Below are 16,537 nucleotides of genomic sequence, written 5' to 3' on the forward strand. Positions count from 1 at the left end.
TCCACCTTTTAGTCTAGAAAATTTGACTACAGCTTTTTAAAATGTTTCAAGTTTTGCAAGATCACAAGCTAGAGCATATGATACATCTGAAATTTAGGGATATCTGCAAATTAACAGAAAAGGAAAAAAATCCAATATATATTTTCTTACTTACTACATAAAATCGGAGAAGAGGGTGTCTGCAGTGTCAAAGTGGAGCCATCTTTCCTTGTGATATTAACTCTAAAAACCAATCTGGCACGAGTGCTTTTTTTCTTGGAACCAGCAATTCCTATTCTGGCTTCAACATCAGCATTCCTCAATTTCAATATCCCTACGCAGTCCACCCTAACACACACAAAAAAAGACATTAACTGATATTTTCTGTTGTATAAATAGTACAATATTCTTAACCAAATAAGTCTCTTTTGGGGGGGGAGGGGCAGAGGGAGAAAGAGAGAATCTTCTTAAGCAAGTTTCATGTGCAGTGTGGAGTCTGACAGGGGCTCGACCTTACATCCCTGAGATCAGGACCTGAGCTGAAATCAAGAGTTGTAGGCTTAACTGATTGAGCCACCCAGGTGCCCCAAATAAGTTTCTTTAAAAATTTTTTTTTGCTAATTATTAATTTTTTGAAAATGTAATACAATCATAAGGTTCAAAATTCAAAAAGTACAGAAGGGTGAATTCTGAATATTCATAATTCTTAATCTTGTCAATTTTTCATTTATAATAATAGTGGAAAAAATAGTAAAGTAAAATCACTATTTCAAAATCTGAACATAAGTAATGGTTTCCAGGAGATACTTTTGACATTTTTAAATTTTAGTTTATTTTTTCTGTTTTATTTTCTTTTAAAGATTTTATTTATTGGAGAGAGAGAGAGAATGAGCAGGGGAGAGGTAGAGGTAGAGGGAGAAGCAGACTCCCCACTGAGCAGGAAGCCCAATGCAGGGCTCAATCCCTGGACCCTGAGATCATGACCTGAGCCGAAGGCAGACACTTAATGGGCTGAGCCACCCAGGCGCCCCTTATTTTATTTTTTTAAAAGTATGCTCTCTACCCAATGTTGGGTTCAAACTCACAACGCTGAGATCAAGAGCCAGTTAGGCACCCCAACTGCCATTTTTAAAAAAATAAATGTATCCTCTATTTTTGCAGCTAATTCATATATTAAAATAGAAGGAATGAATTTTACTTAAAAAACAAAACAAAACAGAACTAAGAACTGTCTCCAAAAGAATGGAACACTATATAGCCATTAAAATATATGCTATAAAATAAGATTTACTATAAGGAAAATGCTGATGGTAAGTGAAAGCAAGGTTACAAAACAGTGGGTACAGTATTATTTCAATGTTACCAGAAAAAAAGGATGGAAAAATATGTATCAAAATAGTGGTTATTGGGCTCCTGGATGGCTAATTGGTTAAGCATCTGCCTTCAGCTCAGGTCATGATCCCAGGACCCTAGGATCGAGCCCCGCATGGGTCTCTCTGCTCAGAGTGAAGCCTACTTCTCCTTCTCCCGCAGCCTCTCCTCCAGCTTGTGTGCTCTCTCTCTCACTCACTATTTTTCTCTCTCTCAAAAAAAAATAGCGGTTATTTCTGGGAAGTTGGCTTTTGAGAGGTATGTTTTTAGTTTTTTATTATTATTATTCATTTTTCTTTATTATTTTTCATTGTTCTGTATTTTCAACTTATAATGAATAAGCACTATTTTTATAATCAGTAACTCTTTTCTTTCTTCCACTATATACATTTATTTTTATAATTTTCAAAAGTTAAAAAACAAGTCTTTACTAAATATTTTTCAAAATTTCCCCTTCTAATTAACCTCTTACTAACCTATTCAAAACGGCTTTCAAAAGGAAACTCAAAACTAAATAGAGAAATGTCATTAGCTATCCAATATAAATAATTGCAACATAAGTCTATCCCTTTTCAATATGTTTGCTGCTGTTATGGTTTAACTTTAGGATTAAAGGACCTTAACAAAAGGCTTAAGGGAAAACATTCTAAATTTAAATCATTAATACTTCTAATATATTTTAGGCACTGAAAATGCATAAGATGAAAAAAACATAGTCCCAGAACATACTTTTTTTTAATATAGGAAAATAGAAACAGAAGGTGAATTTAGAACAACAATATGCTTTTTCACATTAAAATGGGTCAAGGTACCATGAATGGTCTCCGTCAAAGAGTTTCTAATGCAAACACTAAGAAAGCAGAATTTAGAAAAAAAAAAAAAGAAAAGGAGAATTTAGGAGAGCAAATCAAATTGTTTGTAATTTTTATTTTTTAACATTACTTTTATTAATTCCAACAAGTAAATCCATATTATTTTCAAAAAACCCAGCATTCCACTTGGCTTTTATTTCCTTGCCTTTCATCATGGGAATTCCATGGCAAAGGGCAAAACAGTTCATTTTAACCCATTATACCATTCTGCAATAATCTATTTTTGTATTTGTAATGTTTAAAACATTTAAATAAAATACTCAAAATCTTCTTTTTTTACATTAGAAACCAAAATTTTTTTGAGCCCACTGCAAAAGTGCAATGTATACTGAAAAATTTTTTATACTAAGTACTTACGCCAGTGTCATGTTGTTGCTTGGATCAAGACCAACTTCTATAACGGTAGTGCCTTCAATGTCCACTTCTTTACAGGGAGTTGTATTTCGCCCAGTTACCCTGCAGGCCTGATAAAATCCATGTGGTTTCACTCGACCAGAGTCATTACCCACAAACACTTGCAGGACTACTGGCTCATTATGGCCTTCCAGCTGGAGTGAGATAACATGGAACATAAACACTAATTAGCCTTTCAAATAATCTGATTGTCAAATCAAACACTTAAGACCAAGTCCTATATTTATAACTGGATAACAATAAAGAAATCATTTAAATCCTCAAGAAAAACAAAAGTACAATATTTTCATAAAAAGGAGAAATGGCTAAGTTTCTGTACGAAATGTTTTAATTCTGTAATAATCACACTTTGATTAAAATTTTATGTTTAATGATAAATTACCATTTATAATTAATTTGTACAACCAGATGCAAATGAATACACAGTCCTTTAGGTATTTATAAATTTATGGACTGCCAAAGCATGTGGGTTGTTCAAAATCTACCACCACCACTAATGGAAAATTCACTAAATGGTGTTAGTGGCATCATTATCATCATCATCAAATGAATACACATAGTGAATTTTTTACTCTTTTAAAGCTATTTAAATAGGAAAGTGAAGGGCACCTATATAAATAAAAGGGAAATGGAGCTCATTTGCATAGACTAGATATACACACACACACACACAACATCATGAAATCCTGGGCCAAAACATGGTTTGAAAACTGGTATTTCAGACCAGGATCTATGGGTCCTTACAGGTCTCTAACAAGCCTTCGTAAGTTATAATTTGTATGCTGAAGAAAAAATAAATATTTAAAACAGCATTTGGGAACAAATGTTTCCAACGCAGATTTTTGTTCAGGTTTACAGATAAACCCTGAAGCTGCTAATATAGAATGCATAAAATCACAAAATAACTTGTACAATGTATACCAAAGGGCTTTAAAAAATTCATACATCTTTTCTAACCCAGTATAGCTACATCTGTGAAAAAGTATCAAAATGAGGGAAATAAGCAGATAAATAAACAATCTACTGAAACCATTAGCAGTACCTAGAACAGTGTCTGGCACTTAAAGGGGTGCATATTTGTTGAATGAATGAATAAATAAACTTCTGAGGTCAGTCAATTCACTCCCTATCATAGTTAGACAATCTAATAATACTTCTGGCCAAAGAGTATTTAAACAAAGCATAACTTAAAGTTAGAGCAATTGGGTTAAAAATACTGACCAAACTATCAACATGTACGGTTAGACAAATATTTACAAAAAGCAAAACTGAAATTTCTTATTTACCTATTATTTGTCCTGAGTTTGGGGGATTGAGGATGGGTTGGTGTTATGAGTAGCAGAGGGATAAGGAATGATGTTGTTGACTATTAACCAACCTTATAAATAGCCACGGATAGGTTTCCTGATTCCAAGATTCTACCATTATTTCATTAAAATTTAAAATGAAAGGCAGTCCAATTGAATACTACTCAACTAACACATTTTCACAAACTGTATTTAACAAGAATTTACCATGTGACTAGCCAAAATTCCTCCCTGTTTGATGTTTTATAAGGGGCAGAAACACTTATTAAATACCCCCAACCCAACTCTTTTTTGGTTTGTCTTCAAAGAGAAATATTCTTTGTAACAAAGTTTCCCAGGTACTGAAATTTAAGCCCCCTTTTTTCATTTAGTCTAAATTATGAAAAGATGAAGATTCAATTGATATCCTATTTCTTAAACTGAAGACTTAAATTATTTATCAATCCATTCTTTTCTGAGATGAACAGTCCTGATTTCTTTGGCCATCTCAAAAACCTTATTTTCCAAGTTCATAGTAATTTCTATAATATTTTTTTAATTCACTTTAAAATTTCTTCTTAAATATTAAGTTTGGGAAGAAATAAATACAGTTGCTGCCTATATCAAATGTAAGGAGAACATAATTCATGATTTCCAGATATTTATCAGAATACATTCTCACCTCCTCTTTCATCTAAGCTAAAATTCAAATGACATCAAAGTAACAATATCGGGCTTAGGATTCAGTTTTGCTTTAATTTCCATTATATACACCTAGCAATTCTACCATTCTATTGTAGGCAGCTTTTGCTGGTTAAAAACAAAACTGGAGGCACCTGGGTGGCTCAGTTGGTTGAGCGACTGCCTTAGGCTCGGGTCATGGTCCCGGAGTCCTGGGATCGAGTCCCGCATCGGGCTCCCGGGTCGGCGGGGAGCCTGCTTCTCCCTCTGACCCTCTCCCCTCTCATGCTGTTTCTCTCTCTCTCTTTCTCTCAAATAAATAAATAAATAAAATCTTTAAAAAAATAAAATAAAAACAAAACTGGAGAAATTCTTTGTATATTGCTAAATAAAATCAGTACCTTTACTGTAGGAAAGCCTTGCTGTGTTCTATCCTTTACTGAGCCACGGCTACCCTCAGTCAGGTACCGAGCTCTATGCTGGGTCTCAGGCTGTACAACTATCTTCAACTCCTTTCCCTCACTTTTAACAGGATACTGTCCACACAACATAGGGCTCTTCTTTACTCCACTTCCTTTTTGGTTTTCCAATGTTCTGAGAAGTCAAAGCACAACGTGGAAAAAGTATCAAAAAGAGTTTTTTCTACAAAAGTCATCTAAGATAAAGGAAGAAACAGTATAGGCAGTACATTAAAAACAACTGATTATCTTACTGACAATATATAGCCTAAGGGAAGATACATTCCATAAGCAAACTATCTCAAAATTTTGTAGTAAAATTTAACTATACAGTGCAAAAACAAAAAATGCATATGTGTGGTAGGAGGAGGGGAGGAAGACTGAACGTAATAAGCCAGGAATAACAGGTAAGAGAATAGCTGATGTCATTATAACCTTTCACATTGTTCTTCAGTCAAAACAAATTTTAAAGCTACAAGATTAACTATCATTATCTTCTAATCAGACTTGCAAAGCAAAAGAAAAGTGGGAGTAGCAAAAATAAATAAATAAATAAACAAAAGGCCTTAATAAAACAATTAAAAGTACATGTAGCATACATATTCTTTTGGATATCTTTCTCAGGATAATTTTTCTGAAAAAATTATAATAAAATCAGTGATCCAATTTTTATTGGGAAATTAGATTTACTCTAAAAATCTTTCTTAGAAGTGTAATTTTTCAGAGTATTTTTATTTGTGATTAAATAATTAAAGACCTTAGCATATAAAATCTTTATAAGCTGGGCTTTACAGATAGGAAATCAAAATTTTTTTTTTTTTTAAGATTTTAGTCATTTATTTGACAGAGAAAGACACAGCAAGAGAGGGAACACAAGCAGGGGGAGTGGGAGGGGGAGAAGCAGGCTTTCCGCGGAGCAGAGAGCCTGACGCAGGGCTCGATCCCAGGACTCCGGGATCATGACCTGAGCTGAAGGCAGACGCTTAACGACTAAGCCACCCAGGCACCCAGGAAATCTATTTTTTAATTGTATTTCTTTAAATTTTTTTTATTTTTAAAATTTGTATTTCTAATATTTGTTTATCATGCATTTGCTATGTGGAATGTATGTTCAAAGAAAAATACTTCAAATGGTGGTTAGAACTTTAGGTCAATACATTTAATCTGAAGCATTGCAAATGTGACAAATACAAAACAATACTATTAGTTTTAAAATAGATTTAAAATTATCCATGTATGGGGTGCCTGGGTGGCTCAGTTTTTAAGTGTCTGCCTTCAGCTCAGGTCATGATCCCAGGGTCCTGGGATCAAGCCCCATATCGGGCTCTCTGCTCAGTGGGAAGCCCGCTTCTCCCTCTCCCATTCCCCTTGCTTGTGTTCCCTCTCTATCTCTCTCTCTGTCAAATAAACAATCTTTTTAAAAAATTAAAAAAAATAAAATTATCCATGTCCATTTTTTTAAAAGATGTTATTCATTTGAGAGAAAGTGAGTGAGACACAGAGAGAGAGAGAGCATGAGCAGTGGGAGGGACAGAGGGAGAGAGAGAGAAGCAGACTCCTGGCTGAGAGGAGCAGGGAGCCCGAGACAGGTCTCGATCCCAGGACCTTGGAATGATGACCTGGGCCAAAAGCAGACGCTTAAGTGACTGAGCCACCCAGGCACCCCTACCCATGTACATTTTAAAATAGAGTCAGAGGGGATCCTGGGTAGCTCAGTCAATTAAGGTTGGACTCTTGGTTTTGGCTCAGGTCATAATCTCAGGTTCGTGAGATCAGCCCTGCATGGGGCTCTGTGCTCAGAGGGGAGTCTGCTTGAGATTCTATCTCCCTCTGCCCCTCCCCCCTCAAATGAATAGATAAATCTTAAAAATAAAATAAAATGTCATGGCCTATATTGCTTTCTGTATGACTCACACTGAAAATACAGGAGCCAAGAGATGACTGTGGACAAAAATCTCCAAAAGCAAACAGGTCCCAAGAGGAACATTATGAATTCAAAGAAGAACAATGGTGGCTAAGAAGCCTTAAAAATGGCCCTAAGGTTTAACCCTCCATCTCTAACCAAGTTGTTGCCTCTATTACCAATAACAAAAAGAGGAAATATTGGGGCGCCTGGGTGACTCAGTCATTAAGCGTCTGCCTTCGGCTCAGGTCATGATCCCAGGGGTCCTGGGATCGAGCCCCGCATCGGGCTCCCTCCTCCATGGGAAGCCTGCTTCTCCCTCTCCCACTCCCCCTGCTTGGGTTCCCTTTTTCGCTGTGTCTCTCTCTGTCAAAATAAATAAATAAAATCTTAAAAAAAAAAAAAAAAAGAGCAAATATTGTATTCTCAATGGAACCAGGGACTGGAGTGAACCTCATGGCTAGGAAAGGGACAGAAGAATGGAGAAAAGAAGGAATGCAAAGGAATGGGTGAAGACTGACAAGTTAAGTGGGAGAGTTCTGAGGGCTAGTACTGTGCTCCATCATCTTAATATTCCCTGAATCCTGCATAATTCCTAAAACCGAAGGAGCTGAGAAAATAGTCCTTGTTGAAGGCAAATAGGAAAAAGGAACAAAGAATGAAAGAAGAAAAAAGAGCACCTACTTTAATAGTAAGATGAGAAAGACTGGATCCTAACTGGCCAAGGAATGCCATTCGTGTAAGTTTGACATACGTAAATTAAAGATTACCTGTGTAACTCATTTAAAAGGCCCTAGAAGAATAAATTCTACGAATCAAAGAGTTGAAACTGGAACAATGGGCAACAAATCCTATTTTCCTTTTCATCTTTCTGGGCAGAAATTCAAACATTTGCTTTCAATACAACGTGCTCTCAATACATTTGCTCTTATCTATGAAAACCGACAATGGTATCATTTTTTACTTATTTTAAAACCAAAGCAAAAATATTCGCTTACAGCAACTATGTAAAAACACCCCCCAAATATTCACTGAAAAGAAAATACAGCAAAATACTAAAAGCAGTTGTACTGAGTGACTAGATTATGGGTTATTTGTTTTCTTCTATTTTTCCAAATGTTTGTAATTAATATGTATTAATTTTATAATAAGAAAAGGGAACACTTAGTTTGAAATATAAGGAAAATTTAGCATATGTCAATGAATTTGGCAAGATACAGTTTTTATATTCACTTATGCTAGCCAAGCTAATATTTATGAGGATAAACAGATGAATACGAGTTTTACAATTTCAGTAAAACAAAATATTTCATTTGGGATGAAGGCTGCTAATTGAGTTGACAAGTATACATAGTCTTAAAAAAGAATAGTCCATGTAACTAAACAACTTCTGAAAGGATACTTTTAAAAGCCCTCAAAACTATCTTTATTCTCTAAAGCTTAAATGTAAAGATGGAATACATATATATACTTAGATCTTTAAACATGTAAAAAAATGAAAATGTCAACTAATCCTTGGAAAAGTAGTCAATTAAATTACTAATTTTTAAGGCATGATGGCTTAAGAACAAACCAGAAAGTAGCAGTTAATTGTATGGGATTTTACTTTTAAATGACATCTAAAAGGTAAATCCAGTTTTGGCATACTCTTCAGAAGTCTTAAGATGACATTCTAATTCCTTTGTGTTACACATCCTTTTGGTTGTCTATGTCACAAAAAAATAATTTCTACTACAAAATGCCTAAAAAGGGTTTCACATCCAGATGACATCATGTCTTAATTTCTATAAATATCTAGAAGAGACATAGGGCTACTGATTCTCAGGACATTTAGTTGAAGAATTTAAGAATGACATAGCTAGGAATGTTTAAATACTAAGTAGTTCCTTTTCAAATGATTTTGTTTTCTTAATAAACTCTAACTTTTATATAATATTTTAATTATACAAAAATGCTATTGCCATCTTGAAGATCAATAAAACTGCTGTATACAACATATTTGAGAGTATATTTCCTATAATTTAGCATTATAGAAATTGTAAATATATGGCACATTAGATCTAAGGCTATATATACCTTATCCCTCAAAAGATTTCTAAATTTCTTTCATGTTTCTAGAACCTTTCTTGTTGAAGAATATAGGACATTAGTTTGAGATCCTCTTAATAACTGCTTTGAAAAGCCTATTTTTCTATATATTTACATAAACTTTTATCCTCTCCTTGATATAGTTCTTATAAATTCAAAATGAAAACTTCTTCCATCATTTCTATTTGCTAGTGCCAAATATTTTTCCATTACCTAAGAAGCTGGACATTTCTTCTGCTGCTTGGTGAGTTTCTGTTCCATGAATTATTTCATGAGAGATTTCTGTCTTGACAAATGTTATTATACTTTCCCTGGGTAACCTCAAATCATTTCTAAGATATTATCTATCATACAAAAGCAGAAGCAGAAAAGATGTAGGTCAAGATATCTCTTTAATAGGAACTGCAAATCATATGTGTTGACTAACCCTATGTCAAAATTTTATTTGTTCATTTGGATCTTTAACATTTATTTCAATATAAAAATGAAAATCTCTCTTCTGGAACTTAAAAAAAAATTTTTTTTTTTTTGCCTCGAAGCCCAAATAAACACCCGTATTTAATGACAGATACACATGAGCCTTTTAAATCTGTGCAAGTATGTTTCAGAGCATTATTTTACAGGTACTAGTTGTACAAATATGTTCTAGAATTGACTCTGCTAAGGGCAACATTTTAGGAAAGGGTGTATCTTTTTTTTTTTTTTTAAGATAATCTCCTAATCTGGACTTTCTAAAAAGAAAAAACATTTAAATGTTTACTTTTATTTAACTACATCACCCCAAAGAAGTTCTAAGTGAGAGGAGAAAAGAAAACAGTATAGAATAATTACACTTAAATGGTAGATAAATGGTAGCTATTACTTTAAAAATGTACTGACAGAATATTTAAGAACAAGTTTAATGTACATTAAAAAATATTCTCTACAATACTCAACCAGATTTGACTTAAAAGATATAAATGATGTCATCAAGTAGTAAACCAACCTATCGCTTCTCCATCACTCTCTATAACAACCTGAAATTGTAGGAGGTTCTGGATCAACTAAAGACCATATGCTGCCTCCCGAAGAGTAATCTCTCAAAATCCACTGAGTTAAATTTTATCAAATTATGTTGAATGTACTATAGGAAAATCTAATTTAAAAAGTCTAGCAATTAAATATAATAAAAGTACTAAAGGAATTAAGAAGTTAAAAATAAGTCATAGTATTCTATACTATAGCAATAAATATTGTGTACTATGGCCACTGAAATATATTTATATGCAGATATATTTATAGTGAGTGCTGTGAACTGGCAGAGATGAATGAAAACTCAAACATGTACCATGACCTGTCCTATCACCATTCCAGTACATAAACCCAGATTCACAGGAAAAAAATTAGTGATGTATTTTTTTAAAAATATCAGCACAATGTATCAAAGAAAAAGCTTAAAATAAATACATGAATCTAAATGATGAGAATCAAACCATCAATTTAGTTTTTTCTTGTTTTCATCAAAAGAAAAAAGCCTAAATTCCTCATAGAAATGGAAATGGGTTGAACCATATGGGGAGACAACATGAAAGAATACAAACTAGCCCTTTTCAAATGTTTTGAGTTAACTACGGCCATTACACTCTAGTTATTTCTCTGAGTAAAAATATTTTTAAATCCTTTTAAAATACAAATCCATTTGTGAAATTTAAGTTATTTCAAAACAGATTATTTTCTACTACTCATACCCATAATAAGATACCTATTGCTAAAATCTATTAATGTTTTTCTCTAGTGAAACTTGGTAATTTTAAATTCGAATTTTCATCTCAATGATAAAATCAGTATCTTTGCTTTATATGCACACTTGAATTGAGCAATTACAAAAACTGGGGAATGATTTATTTATTTATTTTTTGTTTTGTTTGCACAATGGTGATAGAACTTTAAAAAATGTGAATACCAACCCATTTCCTGCTTTTGAGTTGCCTTTGTTGTCCGTGGTAAGCTGAGAAAGCACATAGTGAGGTGCTTTGGCACTGTCGGCATCAAATATATCCATATTAGATTCTTCACAATCTCGTCGTTTGACCCCCGGCCTCTGCTTTGGATTTCGTTTTCGTGATTTACGAGGTACCTCAGTGTTATCATTGTAGGAACTGGTGCTCATGTTACTGAAGTTGGAGGGGGAATCCTCCATCCACATACTGCAGCTCTGCTCTGATTCCAATCCACACCCCTCATCCTGGCAGGACATCCGACTGTTATCCAGCAAGTCCTCAGGTGGTGGTGAGATGTACAAGACTGTGTGCCTCTTCGGTGTTGATGGATGCTGCTGAACTGTGTTACTGGTTAACTGCTTTTCACTTACCCCTCTGTTACTTACCCCCAAGGCTGAGGAGCAGCTCTCCACTTGCATAGCCTTGCTGTCGGTGACTGAGGTAGAATAAATGGTAGGGCTGGAAGAGGTGGTAAAGGAGCTGCAAGCACCGCCCATGGAGGAAGAGGAGGGAGCTGAAGAAGCATCTGCGGTGTACAATTTAAGAGTAAATACACTATACATATTTTCACCTATGCTGGCTAGCAGTCCCATTGAAAATGTGATTCGTGAACTGATTGTTTTTCCCCAAAATGAATAGTTGGAATTTGGTTAAGTTTTAGAATATAAATGCTTCAAGCAATACAAGGCCTAAAAAAATGCAATTTTAAAAAATGCCCAAATAGCGATATTTTACTTGTGCTATAATTGATAGATTTTTAAAAATCTAATTTAATGTTTTAAGCTGTAAAGCAAGAATAAAGCTTTTATTGCCTCAGCTGGATGTTCTGTTGAATTTTAATCACTTAAAATAATAAAGAAAACCCCAATATGAAATATATGCTTGTGGTCCACATTCAATGCCAATTAAATAATCCATTATAGAATTTGAAAAGTGGGACTGTGCTTAGCCACAAAATATTAAAATAAGTTTCTAACCTATGAAGCAGAGAACTACAGGTCATTTTTAATGCAGACACTCCCTGCTTCAGAGGCAAATCCTGGAATAAAAATATGAGAAAATAAATGAGAAAAGAGCTGCTGATTATTCCAGATATCAATTATAAAATGAGAAATAAATAGAAAAATATATAATCAACTGAATTGGAGGCAAAATGGAACTGGTACCGTCACTATGATTGTTGTAAAATCTAGAATAAAAGTGAAAAACGTTTGATTTGGAATATGCTGGGCTGTGGAAGATAAGGAAGTTAACCACTAAGGGTATCCAGAAGTTGGAAATGGCAGTTCAAAACCATAATCTCTAAAATAAATAAATCCATCCTTTATGGGAGAATTAATAAGTAGAGTAAGGACTGATTATTGGATGGATTTCTCTTACAAAGTACTTGATTACACACTCAGCAATTGTTTACCACTATTGATTTCCTCTCTTTAAAGGGCCTGCTTGATTTTAACCATTAAGGGAATTTCTTAATATAAGTAACAGTAACTTTTATTGACTGAAGCCTAACAGAAAAGAGTTAAACAAGAAATTCTAGTGCTGGGGAAGCACTAAAATTAGTTTCTATAAAAAGGTCTTTTACAAAGCCATTTATTTATTATGCCTAGCAAGAAAGATTTAAGTAGATCTTTTCAAAACATGTGGCAACTGGCAGAAGAGCTTGTTGAAAAATACTACTTTAAGCCTTTACAGCACAACCTCAAAGGCACACTAATAATGTTAAGGTTGGAAGTTGTCAGTTCTTAAAATTTTAGAAATACCATTTGATCTTGTATAAGACATGGGAAGGTTCATAGTCATACACACATAAAACTAAGAATAGGTAACATGGGACAGAGAGCTAAAAGATATGTTTAAATCTAAAATCAGTTTTTATCTATAGCCAAGTGTGCCACTGTGTTACAGTAGTAGGATAAAATTTAAAACTGATGTGCAGTCATTGGAATTGCAATATTTTTATCAATTATAATCTAAACAGTGAGTGTAAGAATGCCAGTGTTCAGATAATCAAAAGCCAAGTGCCAAAGATCTATTTTTAAATTAAAAACATGTACCAGAACACTTAAGTCATTTGAAAGAGCTAAATTGATCCGTAATTTCTCACTGCTGTCAAGGCTGAAGAGCATAATAATTAATATTAGCCATTAATGATGTGATCTACATAATGTCACATGGAAATATTTTTCCCAACTACCAGGAGTCAAAGAACCTAGGGCAATTAGATGATACCAGTTCCATTTTCCAGTTTGTATCTTTGTCAAATGCAGTAGCTGAAATTGGAAAATTCAGTCACTTTAAACTGCATTCCAATTTAAAGAAAAATTTATCAATTTCGTATCATGCATTAATGCAATGTTTTCTTAGTAAATAAATATTTTAAAAAGATTTGTAAAAACTACAAAATCTAGATGCTAATGTCAGTGACAGTTTAGGAGCTGATTTGTAGCCACTTTGGGTTTAAACAACAAGTTTTTTCCTTGTTTTTTTGAAAAATACTATAAAAATCATTTTTAAAATAGAGAAGGTATTATATATAACATTCCTCCATCTGTTCCAACTATTGGCAAAAATGAAACTGAATTTGTGTGTGTGTATAAGCCTATGTTCTTCATCTTCAGAGAAATAAAAGTACGCAGCATGCAGGATTTGCAGTGGAACACACAAAACATGCAGCATGAATGCTGTGAACGTGTATTTCTGTGAAGCGGCTTTCCCCCACCCACCTTTTTTTAATCTAAGTATCATGCACATGAGAATGCAGAATATGAACATCTCAGGGATCCCTGTCCATGACAGATGGAAAGTACTGGTGAAAAGTAATCATGAACTCAAAAAAGCAAGTTATGTGATATTCATGAATTTAATATGCAAGACATAGCCTAGCATTGCTCTTAAAGGTATATATGATTTTATCTTGCAAATCTTATCAAAGCAATCATGGTTATAAAACCCAATTGATATAATCATACATAAATGTCTGTTCTGGGACAGGTATGCCAAGCTGTGATCTCATACCCTACATAAATTAAAATATTCTATACATTTTCCCTGGACACCTAACATACAATTTTTATATTTTACCTGCAGTTTCCTGGATATACTTATTAAATAAAAAAGTTCATTAGCACAAAACTATGAAACTGAAAACATAAACTCTGTCAGAAGACAGCAGTAAGCATCCTTTAATTAAAAAATATTATTACTTTTTAAAGCCTATCTCAGTTTGAGCCTAAATTACAAAAGATTCTATTCATTTTAAGACTATAACAAGTAAGACAAATTTTTAAAACTATAAAACTCTTTACAACAATATCACCGTTACGTTGATAATGACGATAATGGTGTATAAAATCCTTCACATAAAGATGTTTTACATTTTGGTTAGCAAGACATCACCTAAGTGTAATAATAATGCCAAATGAGGTGGTGAAGTGTAGAATAAAAACTATGGGCCCTTTCTAAGATCTTTCTTAGACCCTCCCAAAACCTAACAAAACCTAACTTGCATGTAGTAAAAATTTAAGTTTTTTATTAAATTGATTAATTGGAAGCCAATATTTGAGAACTATGTTGAATTATATTAAAGTTATATTGGCCAATATATTGGCCCAAAAACATATCTTACTATAATAGCATTATCTGATACAGGGAAGGGTTTAGAAGTAACTTACGAGTTTAGAGGTAACTATTTGCTATTTCTACAAAGAGTGTGCTAAAAACTTTCTTTCTTGAAACTATATATAAACCAAATTATCTACTTGCGTATTAATCCATAAATTTATAAGAATAAAAAATCATTAATATTATCTATTAAAACTACATTAAATTATATCAAAAACATTTTAGATTTCTAAACACAAATTTCTCATTCCCAAGCAGTCCCAGAAAAGCACTCAAGAACATTACTGGGAATACTGTAAATGTACTTAAAATATCTACAAAGACCTTTCAGTCACTATATAATTAAATATCAAGAAACAGCTTAATTGACTTTCTACAGAACTAAAATTCTAATGTAATTCTGCCTCATCTATATATTCTTTTTTATTTTTAAATTGTTATAAACAAAATATGCTAACTACCCTTCCCCCCTTTTTTGGTTTTGAGTCTCTTTCTCAATTTATAGACTATGTTTCACTGCTGCATATTAAAAGTACAAAATCTCCAAAAAAATTTTTTTAATAATTGCTTTTATTTTCTAAGCAGAATAGTTGTAATGTATTTCTATTTTATACCTTTATAATTTTATTTGTTCTTTTATTTTTTATTCAAATTCATTTACTTAACATATAATGTATTATTTATTTCAGGGGTATAGGTCTGTGATTCATCAGTTTATTTGTTCTTTTAAATCCCTTACCAATCCTTTGCAAAGTTGTCAGTTTTTCTTAAAATTTTTTCTTAAAATTATTCTTTTACCTAAGTAACACATGAATAAATTTTTCATTTTTTTCTTTTATGGAAAAATTATCTTTGAACCTAGAGGAATTTTATTTTTCCATAAACTTTTTTGTGACTAGAGAGCATGGTGAAACAAAGGGAAAACTGTTTCTACATTTACTAATGAAAATTTACAATTTTAAAAGAATACATTAATTCTAAAATGTGTAAGTGAAAGGAAGAATCACATCTATAGTGTTCTATGTCTAAGTCTAATAATTCTATTATTAGCAGTAGCCAATTACTAGACCAAATGCCAGTAATGATGGTGAATATAAGTTGTATATTATATGCTTTTAAGAACTGATGGAATCATTAAGGTTCACTATGAATATTCAAAGTAGTTGGGATAAGGAGAATAGCAGATAATGCCTACATAGATATCCCAGAATTTCTAAGTATTATTAATTTGATGAGAAAGATGAAAATGGACTTTTAAATGCTACCACATACAGACACTTGTGTAGATTTTATATACTCCTTGCTTAAACTATATTTTAAAATTAAGAACTATTATAGTTCTAGTTTTGTGAACCAGAAATTAATTACCATATCATTTTAGTGCTTAAAATACCATAAAAAAAAAAAGGATAACACTTTATATGGAACTAACTAAACTTTTTATGGAAAGCTTTGAAATTGGAAATATTCTTTAAAGTCCTCAAAAGAAACAAATACCTTTCACTAATTTAAAATATGTGACAGCAATGGCATTTAACTGAGCTTCCAAGATAAATATGTGATCCCTAGTATTTAAATATGGACATATATTTTATAACTTTTCTACATCAGGGCAAAATCAGTTGAGCTTCCTAACAAAGTCATTAAAAGCCATAAAATTTTGCAAGTGTGCTTAAGTGAACCAATAGTGGAACGGAGAAGGAGTAAACCATTGACTGTTTAGAAAATAATCTTAAAAAACAATCCAGATATTTGGAAACATTTCTGGTCTAAAATACTTATTGTTCAAACTTAGTTATCCTTTTTAAGTATTTCATTTTCTTTCTGGTAACAATGACTTCAAATCTAAACATCTTGCCTGATAAAAGTCACCAGATACAAG

The 16,537-nt window shown here is 32.8% G+C and overlaps 1 protein-coding gene across 9 annotated transcripts in view; it reads right to left on the minus strand.

Annotated features, from left to right (window-relative positions):
* Nucleotides 1-16,537, minus strand: part of NFAT5 (nuclear factor of activated T cells 5) — a 123,251-nt gene that overhangs the window by 42,038 nt on the left and 64,676 nt on the right. For 7 of the 9 annotated variants that reach the window (XM_064581531.1, XM_064581528.1, XM_064581527.1 and 4 more), the window contains 4 exons: nt 10,999-11,557; nt 5,005-5,197; nt 2,580-2,770; nt 155-327 (listed from right to left, as the gene is read on the minus strand). In XM_064581531.1, coding sequence (XP_064437601.1) covers nt 155-327; nt 2,580-2,770; nt 5,005-5,197; nt 10,999-11,557 — 1,116 coding nt within the window. Of the gene's footprint in view, nt 1-154; nt 328-2,579; nt 2,771-5,004; nt 5,198-10,998; nt 11,558-12,008; nt 12,071-16,537 lie in introns of all 9 variants that reach the window. The other 2 variants (XM_045870049.3, XM_064581534.1) reach the window with 1 other exon arrangement.

This window comes from Mirounga angustirostris, unplaced genomic scaffold (genome assembly GCF_029215605.1).
Source record: "Mirounga angustirostris isolate CCGP_5_RB_7025 unplaced genomic scaffold, mMirAng1.0.hap1 SCAF_16, whole genome shotgun sequence".
NCBI lineage: Eukaryota > Metazoa > Chordata > Mammalia > Carnivora > Phocidae > Mirounga > Mirounga angustirostris.